The sequence below is a fragment of the Carcharhinus amblyrhynchos genome, chromosome 11 (genome assembly GCF_965287045.1).
Source record: "Carcharhinus amblyrhynchos chromosome 11, sCarAmb.v2.hapA, whole genome shotgun sequence".
NCBI classification, from domain to species: Eukaryota; Metazoa; Chordata; class Chondrichthyes; order Carcharhiniformes; family Carcharhinidae; genus Carcharhinus; species Carcharhinus amblyrhynchos.
The window spans coordinates 34,238,054-34,256,322 of record NC_137334.1 but is presented as its reverse complement, the minus strand read 5'-3'; the positions used below and the strand labels follow the sequence as shown (position 1 = coordinate 34,256,322).

Below are 18,269 nucleotides of genomic sequence, written 5' to 3'. Positions count from 1 at the left end.
GAAAAATTACTTTCACTGGCTAATGCAGCCTATTAAGTCATCAGTGTTTGGCCTTTTACACTGTGAAAATAAGGGTTTCCCCGACGATCCTTGCATTGCTGAGTTGGAGATTTGAGCCCTTATTGCAGGAAATGTTAGTATGATCCCATGGTTTGGATGTGGAGTTGCCCGCGTTGGACTGGGGTAAACACAGTATGAAGCCTCACAACACCAGGTTAAAGTCCAACAGGTTTATTTGGTAGCAAACGCCACTAGCTTTCGGAGCGCAGCTCATTCATCAGGTGGGCAGGAGTTCTGTTCACAAGTAGGGCATTTTAAAGATACAAACTCAATTTACAGAATAATGATTGGAATGCGAGTCTTTACAGCTAATCAAGTCTTAAAGGTACAGACAGTGTGAGTGGAGAGAGCGTTAAGCACAGGTTAAAGAGATGTGTATTGTCTCCAGACAGGACAGTTAGTGAAATTTTGCAAGCCCAGCCAAGTTATAGGGGTTACAGATAGTGTGACATGAATCCAGGATCCCGGTTGAGGCATTCCTCATATGTGCGGAACTTGGCTATCAGTCCTTGCTCAGCTGCTCTGCGCTGTCGTGTGTCTGAAGGCCGCCTTGGAGAATGCTTGTCCAGTGACAATGCACATCTCTTTAACCTGTGCTTAATGCTCTCTCCACTCACATTGTCTCTACCTTTACGACTTGATTGGCTGTAAAGACTCGCATTCCAACCATTATTCTGTAAATTGAGTTTGTGTCGTTATATGCCCTGTCTGTGATCAGAACTCCCCACTCACCTGACGAAGGAGCAGTGCTCCAAAAGCTAGTGATGTTTGCTATCAAATAAACCTGTTGGACTTTAACCTGGTGTTGTGAGACTTCTTCCCATGGTTTGGGACAGATCAATTACCAGTCTTTGCAGTTTGAATCTAGGGGCAGTTGTGAAAATAGAAATTCAATAAATTGGTAAGTCCAGAATAATGTGTTCCCACAGACAGCCAAGAACAGTTAATTTTTACAAATTCCCCACAGTTGTAATTCTACCGTGTACCTCCCAGTGGTGCTGGTGAACCAGCAGAGGTTCATGTGTTCAATAGTGCTCCCAGCAGGAACCTCTCAGTACTCTATTCCTGATGTGCAAAATGCATGAATCAAAAATATAGAGATTTTAGATTTTAATTATATTTTCAGCCATTGTTAAGGCATAATAATTTTGAACTATGTAAGAGATGTAAAAATCTTAGTGTCTACAGTATTGGATTTTATCCTAACATGATTGACAGATGCTCATGTCATCCACCTGTAATTCCCAAGATCGAATAAGTTATCAGGTGGTAATGAAAAGAATTAAAGAGAATCTGGAGGAGGCATAAGCACTCAGTTGGCTGAATCCTTTGTCCAATTCACAACTCTGGTCTCAAGCTTCTGGTCGTTTGCCATTTTAATTCTCCTTCCCAACCCACCCTCACTACTCTGACTTTCTTATTTTGGCATCCTACACAGTTCTCAAGTAGCTGCGAGGTGACACACTGCTGCCTCATAGTGGATCCTGGGTTCGATTCCGGCCTTGGGTGACTGTGCGGAGTCTACACATTCTCCCTGTGTCTACATGGGTTTCCTCCCACAGTGCAAAGGGGTGCAGGCTAAATGGATTGGCCGTGCTAAATTGCTCTTTAATGTCCAAAGATGTGTAGATTAGGTGGATTAGCCACAGTAAATGTGTGGGGAACATGGGGATAGAACAGAAGGGAGGGCCTGGGTGGGACAGTCTATCAAATGTCAGTGCAGACTTGATGGCTGAAAAGGTCTCTTTCTGTGCTGTAGGGTTTCTATGGTAACTCAACAGCATTTCATCTTTCAGTTATGCACTTTAAAACTTTGCAGGCTCAACATTAAGCTAAACAATTTGAGATCGTAACCACTTCTCCATTTCTTTGGACAGTAGGGGGTGGTAATGTTCTGCTGTTGCCATACCCCCTTAGACCAAAGTTTGTTTCCTATTGTGTACCATTACTGCCCCTTTTTGAATCGCACCATTATCCCTTTTATCATTTAATGTCGTCTTCTTTTCCTGCTGAGCATTTCCAACATTTGCTGTCCTTTTCATTTCTGATCAAGATGTTTCCTTCAGAATCACAGAATCTTTACGGAGGCCATTTGGCCCATTGAGTTACGACTGGCACCACTGAACTTGAATTTCTACTGGTTATATTTGTTTAAATGGAGATCTTATTTCAGACCTGAAGCTAATCTTTTATGATCAGATCAGAATGCTAAACTGTAGAGAGGACTCACCATGCGTGGCAGTGAATAGATTACCCTGTCGAAGTTCAGTAAATTAAATAGTCTATTACTGCAGTCTCTTCTGAATATTTCATTCAAAACATTACCATGCATAATACCCTATAATGAACAGTTTTTAAGTGGAGTTGGGGGTAGGGTGTTAGCGTGGATAGAGGATTGGTTGTCAAATAGGAGGCAGAGAGTGGGGGTCAATGGGTGCTATTCGGATTGGCGGTTGGTGACTAGTGGGGTGCCCCAGGGGTCGGTGCTGGGGCCTCAGCTATTTACCATTTATATAGATGATCTGGAGGAGGGAACCGAGTGTAGGGTGTCGAAATTTGCTGATGACACCAAGATTGGGGGAAAGGCAAATTGTGCGGAGGGTGTGGAGAGTCTGCAGAAGGATCTAGATAGGCTGGGCGAATGGGCCAGGAAATGGCAAATGGAATTTAATGTTGGCAAGTGTGAGGTGGTCCACTTTGGTAGGAAGAATGGTAGGAAGGACTATTACTTACGGGGCGAAAAACTGCAGCAGGCGACGGTGCAGAGGGACCTCGGGGTCCTTGTGCATGAGTCGCAAAAACCCAGCCTGCAGGTGCAGCAGGTGGTCAGGAAGGCGAATGGGATGCTGGCCTTCATAGCGAGGGGGATTGAATATAAAAGTAGGGAGGTCTTGCTGCAGCTGTATAGGGCATTGGTGAGGCCGCAGCTGGAGTACTGTGTGCAGTTTTGGGCGCCGCACCTGCGCAAGGATATTTTGGCCTTGGAGGGAGTGCAGAGGAGGTTTACTAGGCTGATACCGGAGTTGAGGGGGTTGAGCTATGAGGAGAGGCTGAATAAACTAGGCTTGTACTCGTTAGAGTTTAGAAGAATGAGGGGAGATCTCATTGAGACGTATAAGATGATGAATGGGATGGATAGGATAGAGGTGGAAAGACTCTTCCCGCTCAAAAAAGACAGTAGGACTAGGGGGCACAGCCTCAAGATAAAGGGGGGGCGGTTCAGAACGGAGTTGAGGAGGAACTTCTTCACTCAAAGGGTGGTGAATCTCTGGAATTCTCTGCCCGTTGAAGTGGTGGAGGCTGCCTCGCTAAATATTTTTAAGAAGCGGGTTGATGGGTTTTTGATAAGAGAGGGGATTAAGGGTTATGGGGAGAGGGCGGGAAAGTGGAACTGAGCCACGACAGATCAGCCATGATCTTATTGAATGGCGGGGCAGGCTCGAAGGGCCAGATGGCCTACTCCTGCTCCTATTTCTTATGTTCTTATGTAATTTATATAATAGGCTATACAGCTGAAGTGTGAGTCTTTACTTATTGCAAGTAGCATCTCATTACCAATTTATTTCTGTTGGGCTAAGGTATCTGTTGTTTTAATATATTAATTCATGGTATTTGGGCACCCCACTGTCAAATGTTGCATTTATTGCCCACCCCTGGTTGCCCTTGAGAACGTGGTGATGTATCCAACCTTTGAAACTGCTGCAACTGATATGCTGTAGGCAAACTCACACTGCTATTAGCTAGGGAGTTGCAGTACTCAGACCCAATGGCAGTGAAAGAACAGCATTATATTATCACGTCAGAATGTGAAGATGCTGGTATTTCCATGTGTCTGCTGCCCTTGTCCTTCAAAGTTGTAGAGTTTTCGTGATTGGGAGGTTTTGAAGAAGCACTGGCAACTTGCTACAAGTGTATCTTCACCTGGCAGCTTCCTCTACATTCCTCAATGAACCAAGTTTAGCTTCTTGCCTTGATGGGAACAATAGTGTGAGGGACTGCTCGGCCCTAAGTTTACAGATTGACCTTGAATACAATTCTGCTACTGCTGGTATCCCACAGAACTACATGGATGCTCAGTTTTGAGCTGAAAAAATTATTCTGAACCAACCCCATACACGTGGTAATAATTTTAGACAAGTTGGAGGATGTCTTCATTGTGAAGATGTGATTTCGTCTCAACAGGGTCTGTGCACGGTCAGTACTGCTATGCACAGGTGCAGCTGCAACAAGTGAGAATGCGATTAAATAGATTTTTCCTTCACTTTCATTCATTTATCAACTTACACAGGCCAAGACTGATAGAATCCCACCCAGGCCCTGCTCCCATAACCTCATTCATTTGCTCTGCTAAGCCCCCTAACACTAGTGTCATGCTGATCCCTGACTCGTCTGTGGAAGAGTTCTCAATGTTTACACGTACCCAGGGATTAGTAAAGAGAATTTTACAGGATGATCTGTGCTAAATTTGTCTTCGTCATGTTCAAATCCATTGTCAGTGTTGAGTAATCTGTTTTATTCAGTTCTCAGAACTTTTTTGTATCTATTCCTCGTGGAAATTTATTTATATAAACAGTTTATGCTGCAGGTAAAAGAGGTGTGGAACTGTGCATTTCTGTACTTTTATTTGAGTCTGTCGGACTTAATATTCATAGAAAATCTAATCTATGTATGGAACATGGAAGGAAGCATTTCCATTATTTGGGAAGAACAGGAAGTTTGGAAGATGGATGCTCCTTTTGACTGACTTCAATGTAATGTATCCAAACACGCTAGGCAACTAATGAAGTAATGTCTCTTTTAACCAATGTATACCGGTTACATTGGTATACATTATAATTGTATACCAGTTGCAATGTATACCAATCCTGCCTAGATGTCCTTCTTATAGGTATGATTCTAAAAATATGAGAAAAATCCTGAACTAAAAACTATTTGAAATCTCATTTCTTCTTTACTTGTGGTTTTCTGCCACATACTACGTATCTTATTGCTCCAAAAGTAAATGATAGCCTTTGGCTGTATCAGATTTTCTTAACTATAACTACACAGTAGAATGTGTGTGTCAGCCTGTTTAGCTCCTGCTGTTGTTTCTATTAAAGGAAACCTTAAACAGGGAAACGCAGTGTGTTGTCATTTTGCATATCCTTTGAAGATTAGAGGTCATGGGAGAAAGATAGAAATCTGAATATAGAAAAGTACATTTGTCCTGCTTACTTATCAATAGCAATTTAATTCAATTCAACTTTATTTTCATTGAATATGCACAAATACAACAAAAAGTGAGCTTGCAGGCTCCCAAAGTACAAAAAAAAACAAATGCAGTCGTCATTTATAAAATAATGTCAATCATTATTTAAGTGTAAACATGCATATTGCACAATGACCATTCTGGAAATATGTTAAAGGATGGAGTTCAGCTGGGTGACAGCCCTGGGGAAGAAACTTGGGAGCTGGCTGGGTGCCGATGAAATATTGGGCAATTTTGACTACCTGTTGCAAAGCTTTCTGGTCAGAAATGGAGCAACTGCCATACGACACAGTAATACGGTTTGACAAGATGTTCTCTATTGTGCACTGATAAAAGTTTGAGAGAAGCTGGGGGGTAGGTTGGTTCTCTTTAGCCTCCTCAGGAAGTATAGGCACTGCTGAGCCTTCTTCACTAGGGAGGAGGACTGAGGGGAGCATAAGAGGTCCTCTGTGATGTGGATGCCCAGGAAATTAAAAGCTGCAGACTCTTTCCACCTCTACCCAATTTGATGTGTGTGCTGCCTCTGGAATTCCTGAAGTTCTTTGGTCATCTTAGTGTTGAGGGCCAAGTTGTTTTCCAGCACCCAACATCACCAGATATTGGACCTCCTCCCTGTAGGTTGACTCATTGTTATTAATGATCAGACCTATCATTATTGTGTTGTCCACGAACTTGATAATGATATTGGTGTCACGGACAGCACACAGTCATTGGTGAAAAAGGGGTAATCAACATGCTCAGCACGTATCCTTGTGGAACTCCGGTGTTCAGGAATAGGGTGGAGGAAGTGAGGTTACCTAACCGAACGGGCTGGGCCTGTTGGTTAGGAAGTCCAGGATCCAATTATGGAGCGAAGTGTGACTTCTAGGGTATGGAGTTTACGGACAAGCTCTGTGGGAGTTAAATACTGAGCTGTAGCCAACGAACAGCATTCTAACATAGGTGTTCTTGCCTTCATAGAACGTAGAACATTACAGCGCAGAACAGGCCCTTCGGCCCACGATGTTGCGCCGACTAATTAAAAAGCAATGACCCTCTAACCTAAACCAATCCCTTCCCAACCATAAACCTATCCACGGATCTCTTAAACGCCCCCAAACTAGGCGCATTTACAACTGCAGCAGGCAGGGCATTCCAATCCCTCACCACCCTCTGGGTAAAGAACCTACTTCTGACATCCATCCTATAACTACCGCCCCTTAATTTAAAGCTATGCCCCCTCGTGCTAGCTTTCTCCATCCGAGGAAAAAGGCTATCACTGTCCACCCTATCTAAACCTCTAATCATCTTACATGTTTCAATAAGGTCTCCTCTTAGCCGCCGCCTTTCTAACGAAAACAACCTCAAATCCCTCAGTCTCTCCTCATAGGACCTCCCCCCCATACCAGGCAACATCCTGGTAAACCTCCTCTGCACCCTCTCCAATGCCTCCACATCCTATAATGTGGGGATCAGAACTGCACACAATACTCCAAGTGCGGCCGCACCAGAGTTGTGTACAGTTGCAACATGACGCTGCGGCTCCTAAATTCAATCCCCCTACCAATAAACGCCAAGACACCGTATGCCTTCCTAACAACCTTATCTACTTGATTCCCAACTTTCAGGGATCTATGTACACATACACCTCGATCCCTCTGTTCATCAACGCTATTCAGAGTCCTACTGTTAGCCCTATACTCTACACATCTGTCATTCCTGCCAAAGTGAATTACCTCACACTTTTCCACATTAAACTCCATCCGCCACCTCTCGGCCCAGCTCTGCAACTTGACCAAGTCTCTCTGTAAACTATGACACCCCTCCTCACTATCTACCACACCTCCGACTTTGGTGTCACCAGCAAATTTACTAATCCACCCAACTATACCCTCATCCAGATCATTTATAAAAATTACAAACAGCAGTGGCCCCAAAACAGATCCCTGAGGCACACCACTTGTAACTGAACTCCATGACGAATACTTACCATCAACCACCACCCTCTGTCTCCTATCTGCTACCCAATTCCTGATCCAATTAACTAAATCACCCTCAATCCCATACATCTGCGTTTTCTGCAGAAGCCTTCCATGGTGAACCTTATCAAACGCCTTACTAAAGTCCATATATACCACGTCAACTGCCTTACCCCCATCCACCACTTTGGTCGCTTTCTCAAAAAACTCGATAAGGTTAGTAAGGCACGACCTACCCTCCACAAAACCATGCTGACTATCTCTAATCAATTCATTACTCTCTAAATAACTATAAATCCTATCCCTAATAATTTTTTCTAAAACCTTGCCCACAACAGAAATAAGACTCACCGGTCTATAATTCCCGGGGAAGTCTCTGTTCCCCTTCTTAAACAATGGGACAGCATTCGCTATCCTCCAATCTTCTGGCACTATACCTGTGACCAACGACGACCTGAAGATCAGAGCCAGAGGCTCTGCAATCACCTCTCTTGCCTCCCAGAGAATCCTAGGGTAAATCCCGTCCGGCCCAGGGGACTTACCTATTTTCAAACCCTCAAGAATATCTAGCACATCCTCCTTATCATCTGCAATACTATCCAGTTTACAACCCTGTAACCCAGTGTTCTCCACAGCTACATTTATTTCCCCCTGCGTGAATACCGAAGAGAAATATTGGTTCAATGCCTCTCCAATCTCTTCCGGTTCCACACATAACTTTCCACTGCTGTCTCTAACTGGCCCTAATCTTGCCCTAACCAATCTCCTGTTCTTAACATATCTGTAGAACGCCTTAGGATTCTCCTTAATCCTATCAGCCAAAGTCTTCTCATGTCCTCTTTTAGCCCTTCTTAACTCACTCTTTAACTCCCTCCTAGCCAATCTAAAGCTTTCCAGTGCACTACCTGAGCCCTCAAGTCTCATCCTGACATAAGCCTCCTTTTTCCTTTTAACCAGCGAATCAACTTTTTTAGTGCACCACGGTTCCCTAGCTTGACCATTTCCTCCTTGCCTGACAGGGACATACATATCAAGGACTCGCAGTAGCTGCTCCTTGAAAAAACTCCACATTTCGGACGTTCCGAGACCCTGTAGTCTCCTAGTCCAACCTATGCTTCCTAATTCTCTCCTAATAGCCTCATAATTACCCTTTCCCCAGCTAAAACTACTGACCCGAGGTTCATGCCTATCCCTTTCCATCACTAAGGTGAACGTAACCGAATTGTGGTCACTATCACCAAAATGCACACCAACTTCCAAGTCTAACACCTAGTCTGGCTCATTTCCCAGCACCAAATCCAATATAGCCTCACCTCTAGTTGGCCTATCTACATACTGAGTCAAAAAACCTTCCTGCACGCTTTGTGCAAAAACTGACCCCTCTAATGAGCTAGAGCTATAGCTATTCCAATCAATATTAGTAAAGTTAAAGTCCCCCATAACAATTACCCTATTACTTCCGCTCCTATCCAGGATCGTCTCCGCAATCCTTTCCTCAACCTCTCTAGAACTTTTAGGAGGTCTATAAAAGACTCCCAACAGGGTGACCTGTCCTCTCCTATTTCTAATCTCAGCCCATACTACCTCAACAGACAAGTCCTCATCAAACTTCCTCTCTGACACTGTGATACAATCCTTGACTAATAATGCTACCCCTCCCCCCCTTCTACCTCCTTCTCTATTCCGACTGAAGCATTTGAACCCCGGAACCTGCAACAACCATTCCTGTCCCTGCTCTATCCATGTCTCTGAAATGGCCACAACATCAAAGTTCCAGGTACTGATCCACGCTGCAAGTTCATCCACTTTATTGCGAATACTCCTCGCATTAAAGTATACACATTTCAAACCCTGCTCTGCTCCACCCCCACGATGCCGTGCATTGCAGTCCCCATCTATGCCCCCCTCACTTTCATCCCTGCTACTCAGGATCCCAGCCCCCCTCTGAATCAGTTTAAACCCCCCTGCATAGCCTTTGCGAATTTTCCCCCCAAGATGTTGGTTCCCCTCTGATTCAGGTGTAGACCATCACTCTTGTAGAGGTCCCACCTTCCCCACAATGAGCCCCAATTGCTCAAGAACCTGAACCCCTCCCTCCTGCACCATCCCCTCAGCCAAATGGGTCAGAGAAGAATAAAGAGTAGTGGAAATGGCATCTTCCAGTGAACTGTGTGCGCAATAGGCAAACTGGTGCTGTTTGAGGTTGGCAAAGGCGCGTTGGCTTTTAAGTGAGTCAGAACCAAACTCTCGAAGTACTTCATTATGATGGGGGTGAGTGCAATAGGGCAGTCATTCAGGCTCATCACATTCAATTGCTTCAGCACAGGAACAATGTTTGTGCACTTGAAGCCTGCAGGGATCACCGCCCAGGCCAGTGACAGTTTGAAGATGTCAGTAAAGACCTCAGCTAACTGATCAACACATGCCCTGTGTACCCCTCTGGGAATGCCATCTGGGCCAGCAGTCTTTCAAGTGCTTGCTCTGCACAAGTACACCTTATATCAGTTGTAGACAGTGTGAGCATCTGGTGGTAGTAAGGTCTTAGTGGCTGGTTCCTTGTTATCCATGTCAAAGCGAGCGTGGAAGTTGTTGAGCTCATCATCAACATGCATCGTTGGTCAAGGCAGGTATTCTTGCTTTTGTAATCTGTCATGGATTGAACGCGTTGCCACATGTCCCATTGTTGTGGAAATGTCCTCAATCTGTAGTATGTGGTTACATTTGGCATTCTTGATACCCATTTTCAGATTAGACCTAGCTGCACTTAGGTCACAACGTCACCAATTTGAATGCTATATCGTGTATTTTCAGCACCAAAAGGACCATCCCAGCCACCCAAGGCTTTTGGATGGAGAATGTCTGAAACAGAGCAAAATATATAGATTCAAATGATTTTTTAAAAAGATACAAAATACATAAACCAGACGAGATATCTATGTTGCTTTATTAGAGTAGAAATATAATCAGATTATGAATTGCTGCAAGCTCATTACTGTACTGTTTCTGTTTCACCACCTTCATAGCTCCTGGAAGCAAAATTTGCCGTTTACAATCTTAAGGTCATCCAAACCTCAGTTGCCCATTTCTTAACTTGCACAAAATTCCATTCCGCTAGCACCTTTGTGCCTGCTGACCTTATTAACTGCCTGCCAGGCAACATCTTGATTTAAAAATGCTCATCCTTGTTTCAAGTCTCTACATGGCCTCGCTGCTTCCTATCTCTGTAATCTCCTCCAACCTCACAACCCTCTTTACATATCTTGGATGACTGCCAGTACAGTCAAGCCCTAAAGAAAACATTTGCTGAGAACAAGAAATTCAGAAAATTGTGTAAGTAGATTTTGTTATGCTTAATCCTTTAATGCTGGCCAGTTGTGCATCCCCAGTTTTAATTGCTACATTATTTGTAGTCCTGTCTTTGATTAGCTAGGTGCCAAACTTCCTCCCTAAATGCCTGCTTCTCTACCTTGCTTTCTTTCTTTAAGAAACACCTTAAAACTTAGCTGTTTGACCAAGATGAAGAGTAATTTTTAACTCATAGGAGGTAAGTTAGCATTTGGAATTCTTTGTCCCAGCAAAGAGTAGAGTTTGGTCATTGAATATATTCAAGGCTGAGTCATACAGATTTCTGATTGACTAAGGGAGCTGATGATAATGGGAAAGACAAGGAAGCAGAGTTCCAGCCACAATCAGATCAGCTACTGTCTGGTTGACTGGTGGAGAAGGCGCAAGGGGCCAAATGCCCTACTTCCACTCCAGCTCCTATTTCTATTATTAACTCTCGGTTGCTCTTGGCAGGTGCAGGAATCAGAAACTGTTCAGTTGATTTTGAGTCCCCAAACTGGCTAGAAAGTCAAGCAGGACGAAGGTAAAAATAGCCTTGCTAACCACTATATTGGTTTCCTTGTCTTATCCCATCCCTGTGCCATTTGTGTGGAGTTGGGGGCGGGGGGCATCAGGCAGCAGCGTGGCCACACACACATGCGGCACACACATGTGCACGCACGCACACACACACAAACATACTGGGTAACTCACAAAAAGCCTTTTGAGAACAATTAAAGGAAACCAACTTGGATTTTCCAGTCAATGTCTAGATTTCTGCAGGTGGTGGGTACCATTTTTGGTGCCTGGAGACAGGTACACCAGTGGCAGACCAGGAGAAGTCTTTCCTGTCTGCTATGCTGCAGGAACAGCTATAGGCTACCCTGTGCAAAGGCTCCCGACTGTACCACCCCTCCATCTCCAACCACTTCTTAGCCAGGTTGCAAGATCTCCCTTTCAATTTAAGGTTTAACTGGTTAACTGAGAGAGGATGCTACCATCTTGAAGTGCCCTCTGATTTACTTGCCCTGTATTTCAGCTTGCTTTCCCTCAGATCGAGAAGATGTCTTATTGGCCATTATCCTTTGAGGTGAGACCATCACCGGGCCAATTAAATCTCTGACTAACTGTTCTCCCTAGGGACAGTTGAGAAGTTGGCAGTCACCACAGATTGAAATGTGAGATTGGTCGGAGATACTGTAGTCAATGGCTGCCTCCATGAAGGATAATGATGGCAAAAAGGTGAGGCAATGTGACACCATCTAGTGATCTACATCTTACAGGCTACATATTTAAAAGAAGGGAAGTGCATTCTATGTTAATCTAATATTGCAATGCTTGGAGAGAGGAACCCACTCTCAGCATGCACAATGCATTCGAAGATCTTTTAGCTGAACCGCAGTCCACTGTGTGTGGCAATGTCTAAGTGATTTCTGAGTATTGGGAGGAGCAGCTATGATGCCAAGATTTTGTTGGATATTGCAGCCTCATCAAAATCCTTATGGCCTTGATCCTCCAGACAAGGGTGTTTTAGTGTCTTGGAACAACTGGAGTCCCATCTGACACCACAGTAGCTGCCAGCATTAGCCTACTATTTGGCAATTTGTCAATACTTTGGGGAGCCTGGGTGGAGGGGGAGAATGTTTAGGCATTGTGAATAGAAGCTGTCCCAGCTGCTCCTCCGTTTGCAATATAGAGGTACTGCACATAGGCTCGGTGATATATGAATGCAGTCTTATTAATTTCTCCTTTGTATGAATTTAATTTCTTCAATCACTTCTTACTGTTTGCCAGGAACCAGCCAAGCAAAGGGAGATTTCTTTAGATTATTTTTCCACATCTTTACATCAGCATACCCTCTGATTCATAACGAGCAGTGTATTAGTATAAAGATAAAATATGCATAGCAGCTGCAATCTGTAATTCAACCATCATGGGGCCTCTGCCAGCACTCACGACCCAACTTTCACTGAGAGAGTTTTCTATATTTACATAGCAATAGTAGGCATCTAATGGGGCCAAGCTGTGGTGTCCGCCTGTTCTCAGGATGCTGCGAATTGCGATGGGTCTGTGAGAATGTCATGGTTAACTGGGTCAGCTGCAAAGCAATACAGTGTGCTGTCACCTCCAGGTATGGACCGATCTCATCAGTTACTGATGGCCTATCAGACTTTTTTGAAAGATTGGGACATGCCATGAATTCTCAGCCCTTGGCGTTTTCCCTCTTGCAACCATGCCCATAATATGACAATGATTGGGGAGTGGGGAACGGTGGGGGGTGATGCTGATGAGATGTTCAGGGATGGTAATTCTGTTGAATGTCAAGGGAAGATGGTTAGAATCTGTCTCGTTGAAGGTGGTCGTTGATTCTCATTTTGGAATACAAATGATGCCACTTTTCAATTTTCAGTCTAAGCCTGAGTGTTGTCCATGTCTTGCTATATGCTGACAAGGCTGCTTCAGTATCTGAGGATTTTTTGAATGGAACTGAAGTCTATGTGACCAACAGCAAATTGCACAGGCCCAGATCTTCCAGATTCTAGATCGTTGGAGACTGGGTGTACCCTGTAAGATGCAATTTGGGACCTTGCAGAAATCCAAAAGTGTTGACTCTGAGTGAATGAGCAATTCACCCTGGACTCTCCAAAAATGTCTCCAACCCGAGTGTAGAGTCAAAAACTTCTGATGGTTCAAACAGGCTCAAATTTTCCAATCCAAACAGTCATTTGCCACTATTGAGGGTTGCAAAAACATTGGAAGTTCTGGAGAGCTATACTTCAAGTTCGCAAGAAATATTTGTGGTTGGCACAGTGGTTAGCACTGCTGCGACACAGCATCAGAGATTTGGGTTAGACTACTCTCAGTATGGATTTTGCATGTTTTCCCCATATCTGCATGGGCTTCCTACCACATTCTGAAAAATGTGCTGGTTAGGTGCATTGACCCAGACAGGTGCTGGAGTACAACGACTAGGGGAATTTCACAGTACCTTCATTGCAGTATTAATGTAAGCCTTACTTGTGCCTTATAAATAAATTTTAGAATTATACTTGAGAAAACATTTTTATTTGAAATGCAGCATAAATTGTGACTAATACAAGTCATGATGTAAGATTTTTATTTTGTAGCTTAAGTGAATGCTTTATTAACAGGAAGACATTTTACTGAACATTTTGGGATATCTCTGTACCATCATTGGTAACCATATCTTCAGCTGCCCAGAGCCTAAACTGAGATTTCCTCCATTAATTTCTCCCACTCTCTAGTGCCTTGAAAAAAGAGAAATATTTAAATCTATCACTGACCAAATATTTAGCCATTTGCCCTAATATGACTTGATGTGTCTCAATGTCTTATTTTGTTTTACAACTCTCCTGGGAAATTACTTGGGATATTCTAATAATTTTTTTTTAAATGTGGGACATGGGCATCGCTGGTTGGCCAACATTGATTGCTTATCCTTATTGCCCAAGGGCAGTTGAGAGTCAACCACATTGCTATGGCTCAGCTGTCACATGTAGGCCAGACCAGATAAGGATGCCAGATTTTCTTCCCTAAAGGACATTGGTGAATCAGATGGGATTTTTCGATAGTCAGCAATGGTTTCATGACTCAGTAGATTCTTAATTCTAGATTTTTTTATTGAATTCAGATTCCACCATTTGCCATGGCGAGGTTCGAACCCTGAGTCCCCAGAACATTAGCTGAGTTTCAGGATTAATAGTCTATCAATAATACCCGTGGGCCATTGCCTCCCCTGTTGAAGTTTTACATGTGGCTACTTGATATCTTCAAGTGATTAAATAGGTTTAGCAAAGTCAAATAGAGTACCTTGTAGATCGTTTGCAGATGGGCAGATATAATGACAGCTTCTCTGTCCATGTTGCCTTAGGTAGTCTTTAACATTTTTTTTGAGGCAAACTCATGAGACTCTCTTTGAAAAGGATCTTTATATTGGATTTAGCAAAATTAAATTGGCCAATTCTGAACCAGCTGAGCAATACATCAAAAAGTGTTATTGGCAAGTTCTGCAGTTGAGGTACAATGCAATACCTTTTTATGAAGACATCTGGGTGAATAATTATAAAACATGAACAGTTTAGTGACAGAACTGTTCAAATGGATGTATTGTAACAAAAACAATCATTCAAAGCAAATTTTGTTTATTGTTAATTAAATCAGTGAGGGAATCAATCAGAGAATAATATTGTCCCAATTTTATGATTAGCAGCCAAGAAGCGTATTCATTATGTGACAGCAGCCCACATTATTCAGTAGAGATTTATTCTTATTAAGCATCTTATCCAGCGCAGCAAACTCAATAGGGATCTGTGCTGTCTGTGAACTGGACAAAGAGCAGCATGGCTCTTTAGCAAATCAGATTAAACAATCCTCACCAAAATGCACAGAATCTAAACCAGGGAGAATAAATTAGATTCAAGTCATGTACTGAAATCAAAATAAATATTAGAAAAGAAAGATTAGATTAAAAACAGGAGATCAAGGATACAGACAAAGTTTTACAAGCTCCAACATTAATTAAGTTTTGAAGGTATGAGAGTCCACACTTATTAAATTAAGTTTTCATGACCAGTGAGGATACTTGACATTAATTATTACTCGTAGTAGCTGAAAGTTTTTGTGGCATGTTTTGTTGCTAACCAGTTGATGGGTAACTGAAAGTCAAACTGTTATGTTGATTTCAATGCAAATCTGGTGAGTCTTTTACAGCACAACCTATGGAGGAGCTGGTAATCTCTGACAGCAGCTTCCGGATTGCTGTGTTTATATGTGCATTGTGTAAAAGCAGAATTTGTTAAGTTTATTATATAATAAGATGAAATGTTTTTAGTCTCAGCATTATCAACTATAAAATTTGGCCTGTTGCAAAATGCTGTGCTTGCAATGCACTTCAGTGTTAAAGCATGTAAAATTTCATCTTGCATCTCTGTGGTTGCTTTACATGTTTAAAGCATTGGCTGTATTTATTTATGAACATAATTTCTATTCTCAATATCTTAAAAGCTCTCAAAAAATACATTATGATCAATATGCAGTGTTGATTTGCCCTATTTGTATTATATTTATGGTCTTAAATGTATTTTAATGAGCACTTTGAACAATTTAATTATGATTTTAACAGGACATTGTAATAATCCCAATTTCTATATGTTTCTCCTTAAAACAGCACATCTTGCAATCATTTGAAAATGGTGAAAAGAATGTTGATATATTTCTGCTTAAAACCGGCACTTCCAATAGTCATGAAATGGTTGAAAGTGAAAAGAATGAAAAAAAAATAGTTGTGCTGAATTTTAAAAGTTATTGAATTAGAGTGGGCTGAAAGGTGGCAAAATAAGAATAGACTTGAATCGTTTAGCAACATTGATATTCAAGTTTGATGATGATAGGAAAATGATAAGATAGAGTGAATTCAGCAACCTTGGAAGCCAACTTGCACTTCCAAATGTTCACTGACGTTTTTCAAGAACTACACCCATAGGGTGTTGTTGCTCAAGACAGCACTGGAGCCTGAGGAACTACATATCCAGTGTTGGCTGCTGTATTGCTCTGTAGGGTTTTTTCACTTTCTAATTATACAATATATTTTCAATGGGAGAGGCACCAGAGAGATGAGCGAGGTCACTGGAAAGCTGATTTTTCTCTGCTTTGAAGTCAGAAAATACTCCATTCACCTGTGAAAATCAGACAACAAAGACAGGAGGCTGCACCAGAGAGAATTAAATGTATTTGCTGAAATGCTGAGTTCCAATAACTGGTGGCCAAGGACTTAGAACAATAGTTTATTCACTAGTCTGAGCAGCTCTACATGCTTGTACTCCGCCCTACTCTGAGGCAACCTCCGCACCATCATGTGACCACTCAGTCTACACTACTGAAATGATTGCAACTCCCATATATGGCACGGTGGCACAGTAGTTAGCACTGCTGCCTCACAGCGCCAGGGATTCAGGTTCAATTCTCTGCTTGGGTCATTGACTGTGCGGAGCCTGCACATTCTCTCTGTGTCTGTGTGAGCTTCTTTTGAGTACTCTGGTTTCCTCCCACAGCATGAAAGACATGCTGGTTAGGTACATTGGTCATGCTAAATTTTCCCTCAGTGTACCCGAACAAGCGCTGGAGTGTGGCAATTGGGGCATTTCCACAGTAAATTCATTACAGTGTGAATGTAAGCCAACTTATGACACTAATAAATAAACTTTAAGTTTACCTTGATCTGGAGTGAATGGACCACAGGTAATTTACCCTAACGTTTTTCTGCAAGGTATCATTATATTTCATATTTTATTGATTCAATTAAAGTTGATCAATTTTGTTTCATTAACAGTTTGATGTATGTTGAAGTGGAGCATGAAACTGTAATGAACAGAGCTTGAAAACTGTACTAAGTGAATGAGTAAATTTTAATGTCTCACAATCAACAGTTCCTTCTCTGTCACTTTTTTCACAGCTGTTGCACATCAGTTCGAGAAGCCAACTGCAGTTATGTCAGAGCTCATCAACTTTCTTCTGGTCCCATTACATGGAAAACATGTCCTTTCCTGAAATAGCCTCTTTTACACTTAGCCCATCAAGTCCTTCTGGCTCCAGCTTAACAGAGAGTCTACTAACACCACCCTCACCTAAAAACACCCTTCAACGATCAATGAACGGATTTAGTATTCCACGACCTCGTGTAATTTAAACATGCATGTTTTCTACTAATTGAAATAAGCAATGCTATTGAATTGTTATGCATGCCTCATGATGTCCATTCTAACAGAGAAGAAATGCAGCCTTTCTAGCTTCCTGATTTATTTTACGCAGTTTCCTAAGAGCTTGACATTCTTGATTTGAGTGTGTGCATGTAGTACTGTTTATCTTTTCATAAGAGGATTGCTAACCGGTGATGCAATTTAAAATGTGGGCTTGTAAACACACAGATGAGTAATTCAGAAATCCTTCACACTCCTTTTACACAGGTTCACTGCACAGAAGCTTAAACACCCAATTGTGCATGATGGCAAGGGGTACTGTGCATTACACAACCTAGTCAATACATTGCAGTGTCCAGCTCTGCACAGCTGGTTGACTGAAAATGCAAGAAAATCTTTTCAATAAACCAATTCAATCACTGATTGTTTAGTAAAGTTATATTTTAAATGCAGAAGTCATTTTTGTTCTTTCTTAAAGATGTTGGTTATTATTTTTAATACTTTAACTGTAGCTCATCTCAGTTCCTTCAAGCGGAATGGTGGTGCGATTGGTTGCAATATTGTTTTTTCATTCGGGCACACTGAGTCAGACAGCTGCTATATGGCAAGCAGTGCTTTATTTGCAGCATTCATACTCCCACACAATGTGGCTCAAATTCTTATAACTGACATCAACTTGGAAATCTCATCGAAAGAAGTTTCAACAGCTTTGGAAAACAAATTACTATAAGATGTCCATGTGAACTGAGTAGAGACATATCCTTGATTAGCGTCTAGGGATCGTACTTGCTCAACTTGATCTTTAAAGCTGTTTTTTAATTTTGATTATTTTCACCATAACTAATTCCCAACTAAGACTAACAACTTATGTCAGTGTTTACAGCAAACATGCAGCTATGCATCTGTTTGTAAGTATATGCACACATGGTGGCACAGTTCACTAGAATATGAAGAAAAATTAGT

At 42.2% G+C, this 18,269-nt stretch overlaps 1 protein-coding gene across 6 annotated transcripts in view; it reads left to right on the top strand.

The window, feature by feature from the left end:
* gulp1b (GULP PTB domain containing engulfment adaptor 1b) overlaps positions 1-18,269 on the top strand; it is a 377,446-nt gene that overhangs the window by 344,116 nt on the left and 15,061 nt on the right. For 5 of the 6 annotated variants that reach the window (XM_080198844.1, XM_080198840.1, XM_080198841.1 and 2 more), the window contains one exon: positions 17,063-17,287. The exons of the other annotated variant lie outside the window; for it this stretch is intronic. In XM_080198844.1, coding sequence (XP_080054970.1) covers positions 17,063-17,287 — 225 coding nt within the window. The remainder of the gene's footprint in view (positions 1-17,062; positions 17,288-18,269) is intronic. 6 annotated transcript variants of the gene reach the window in all.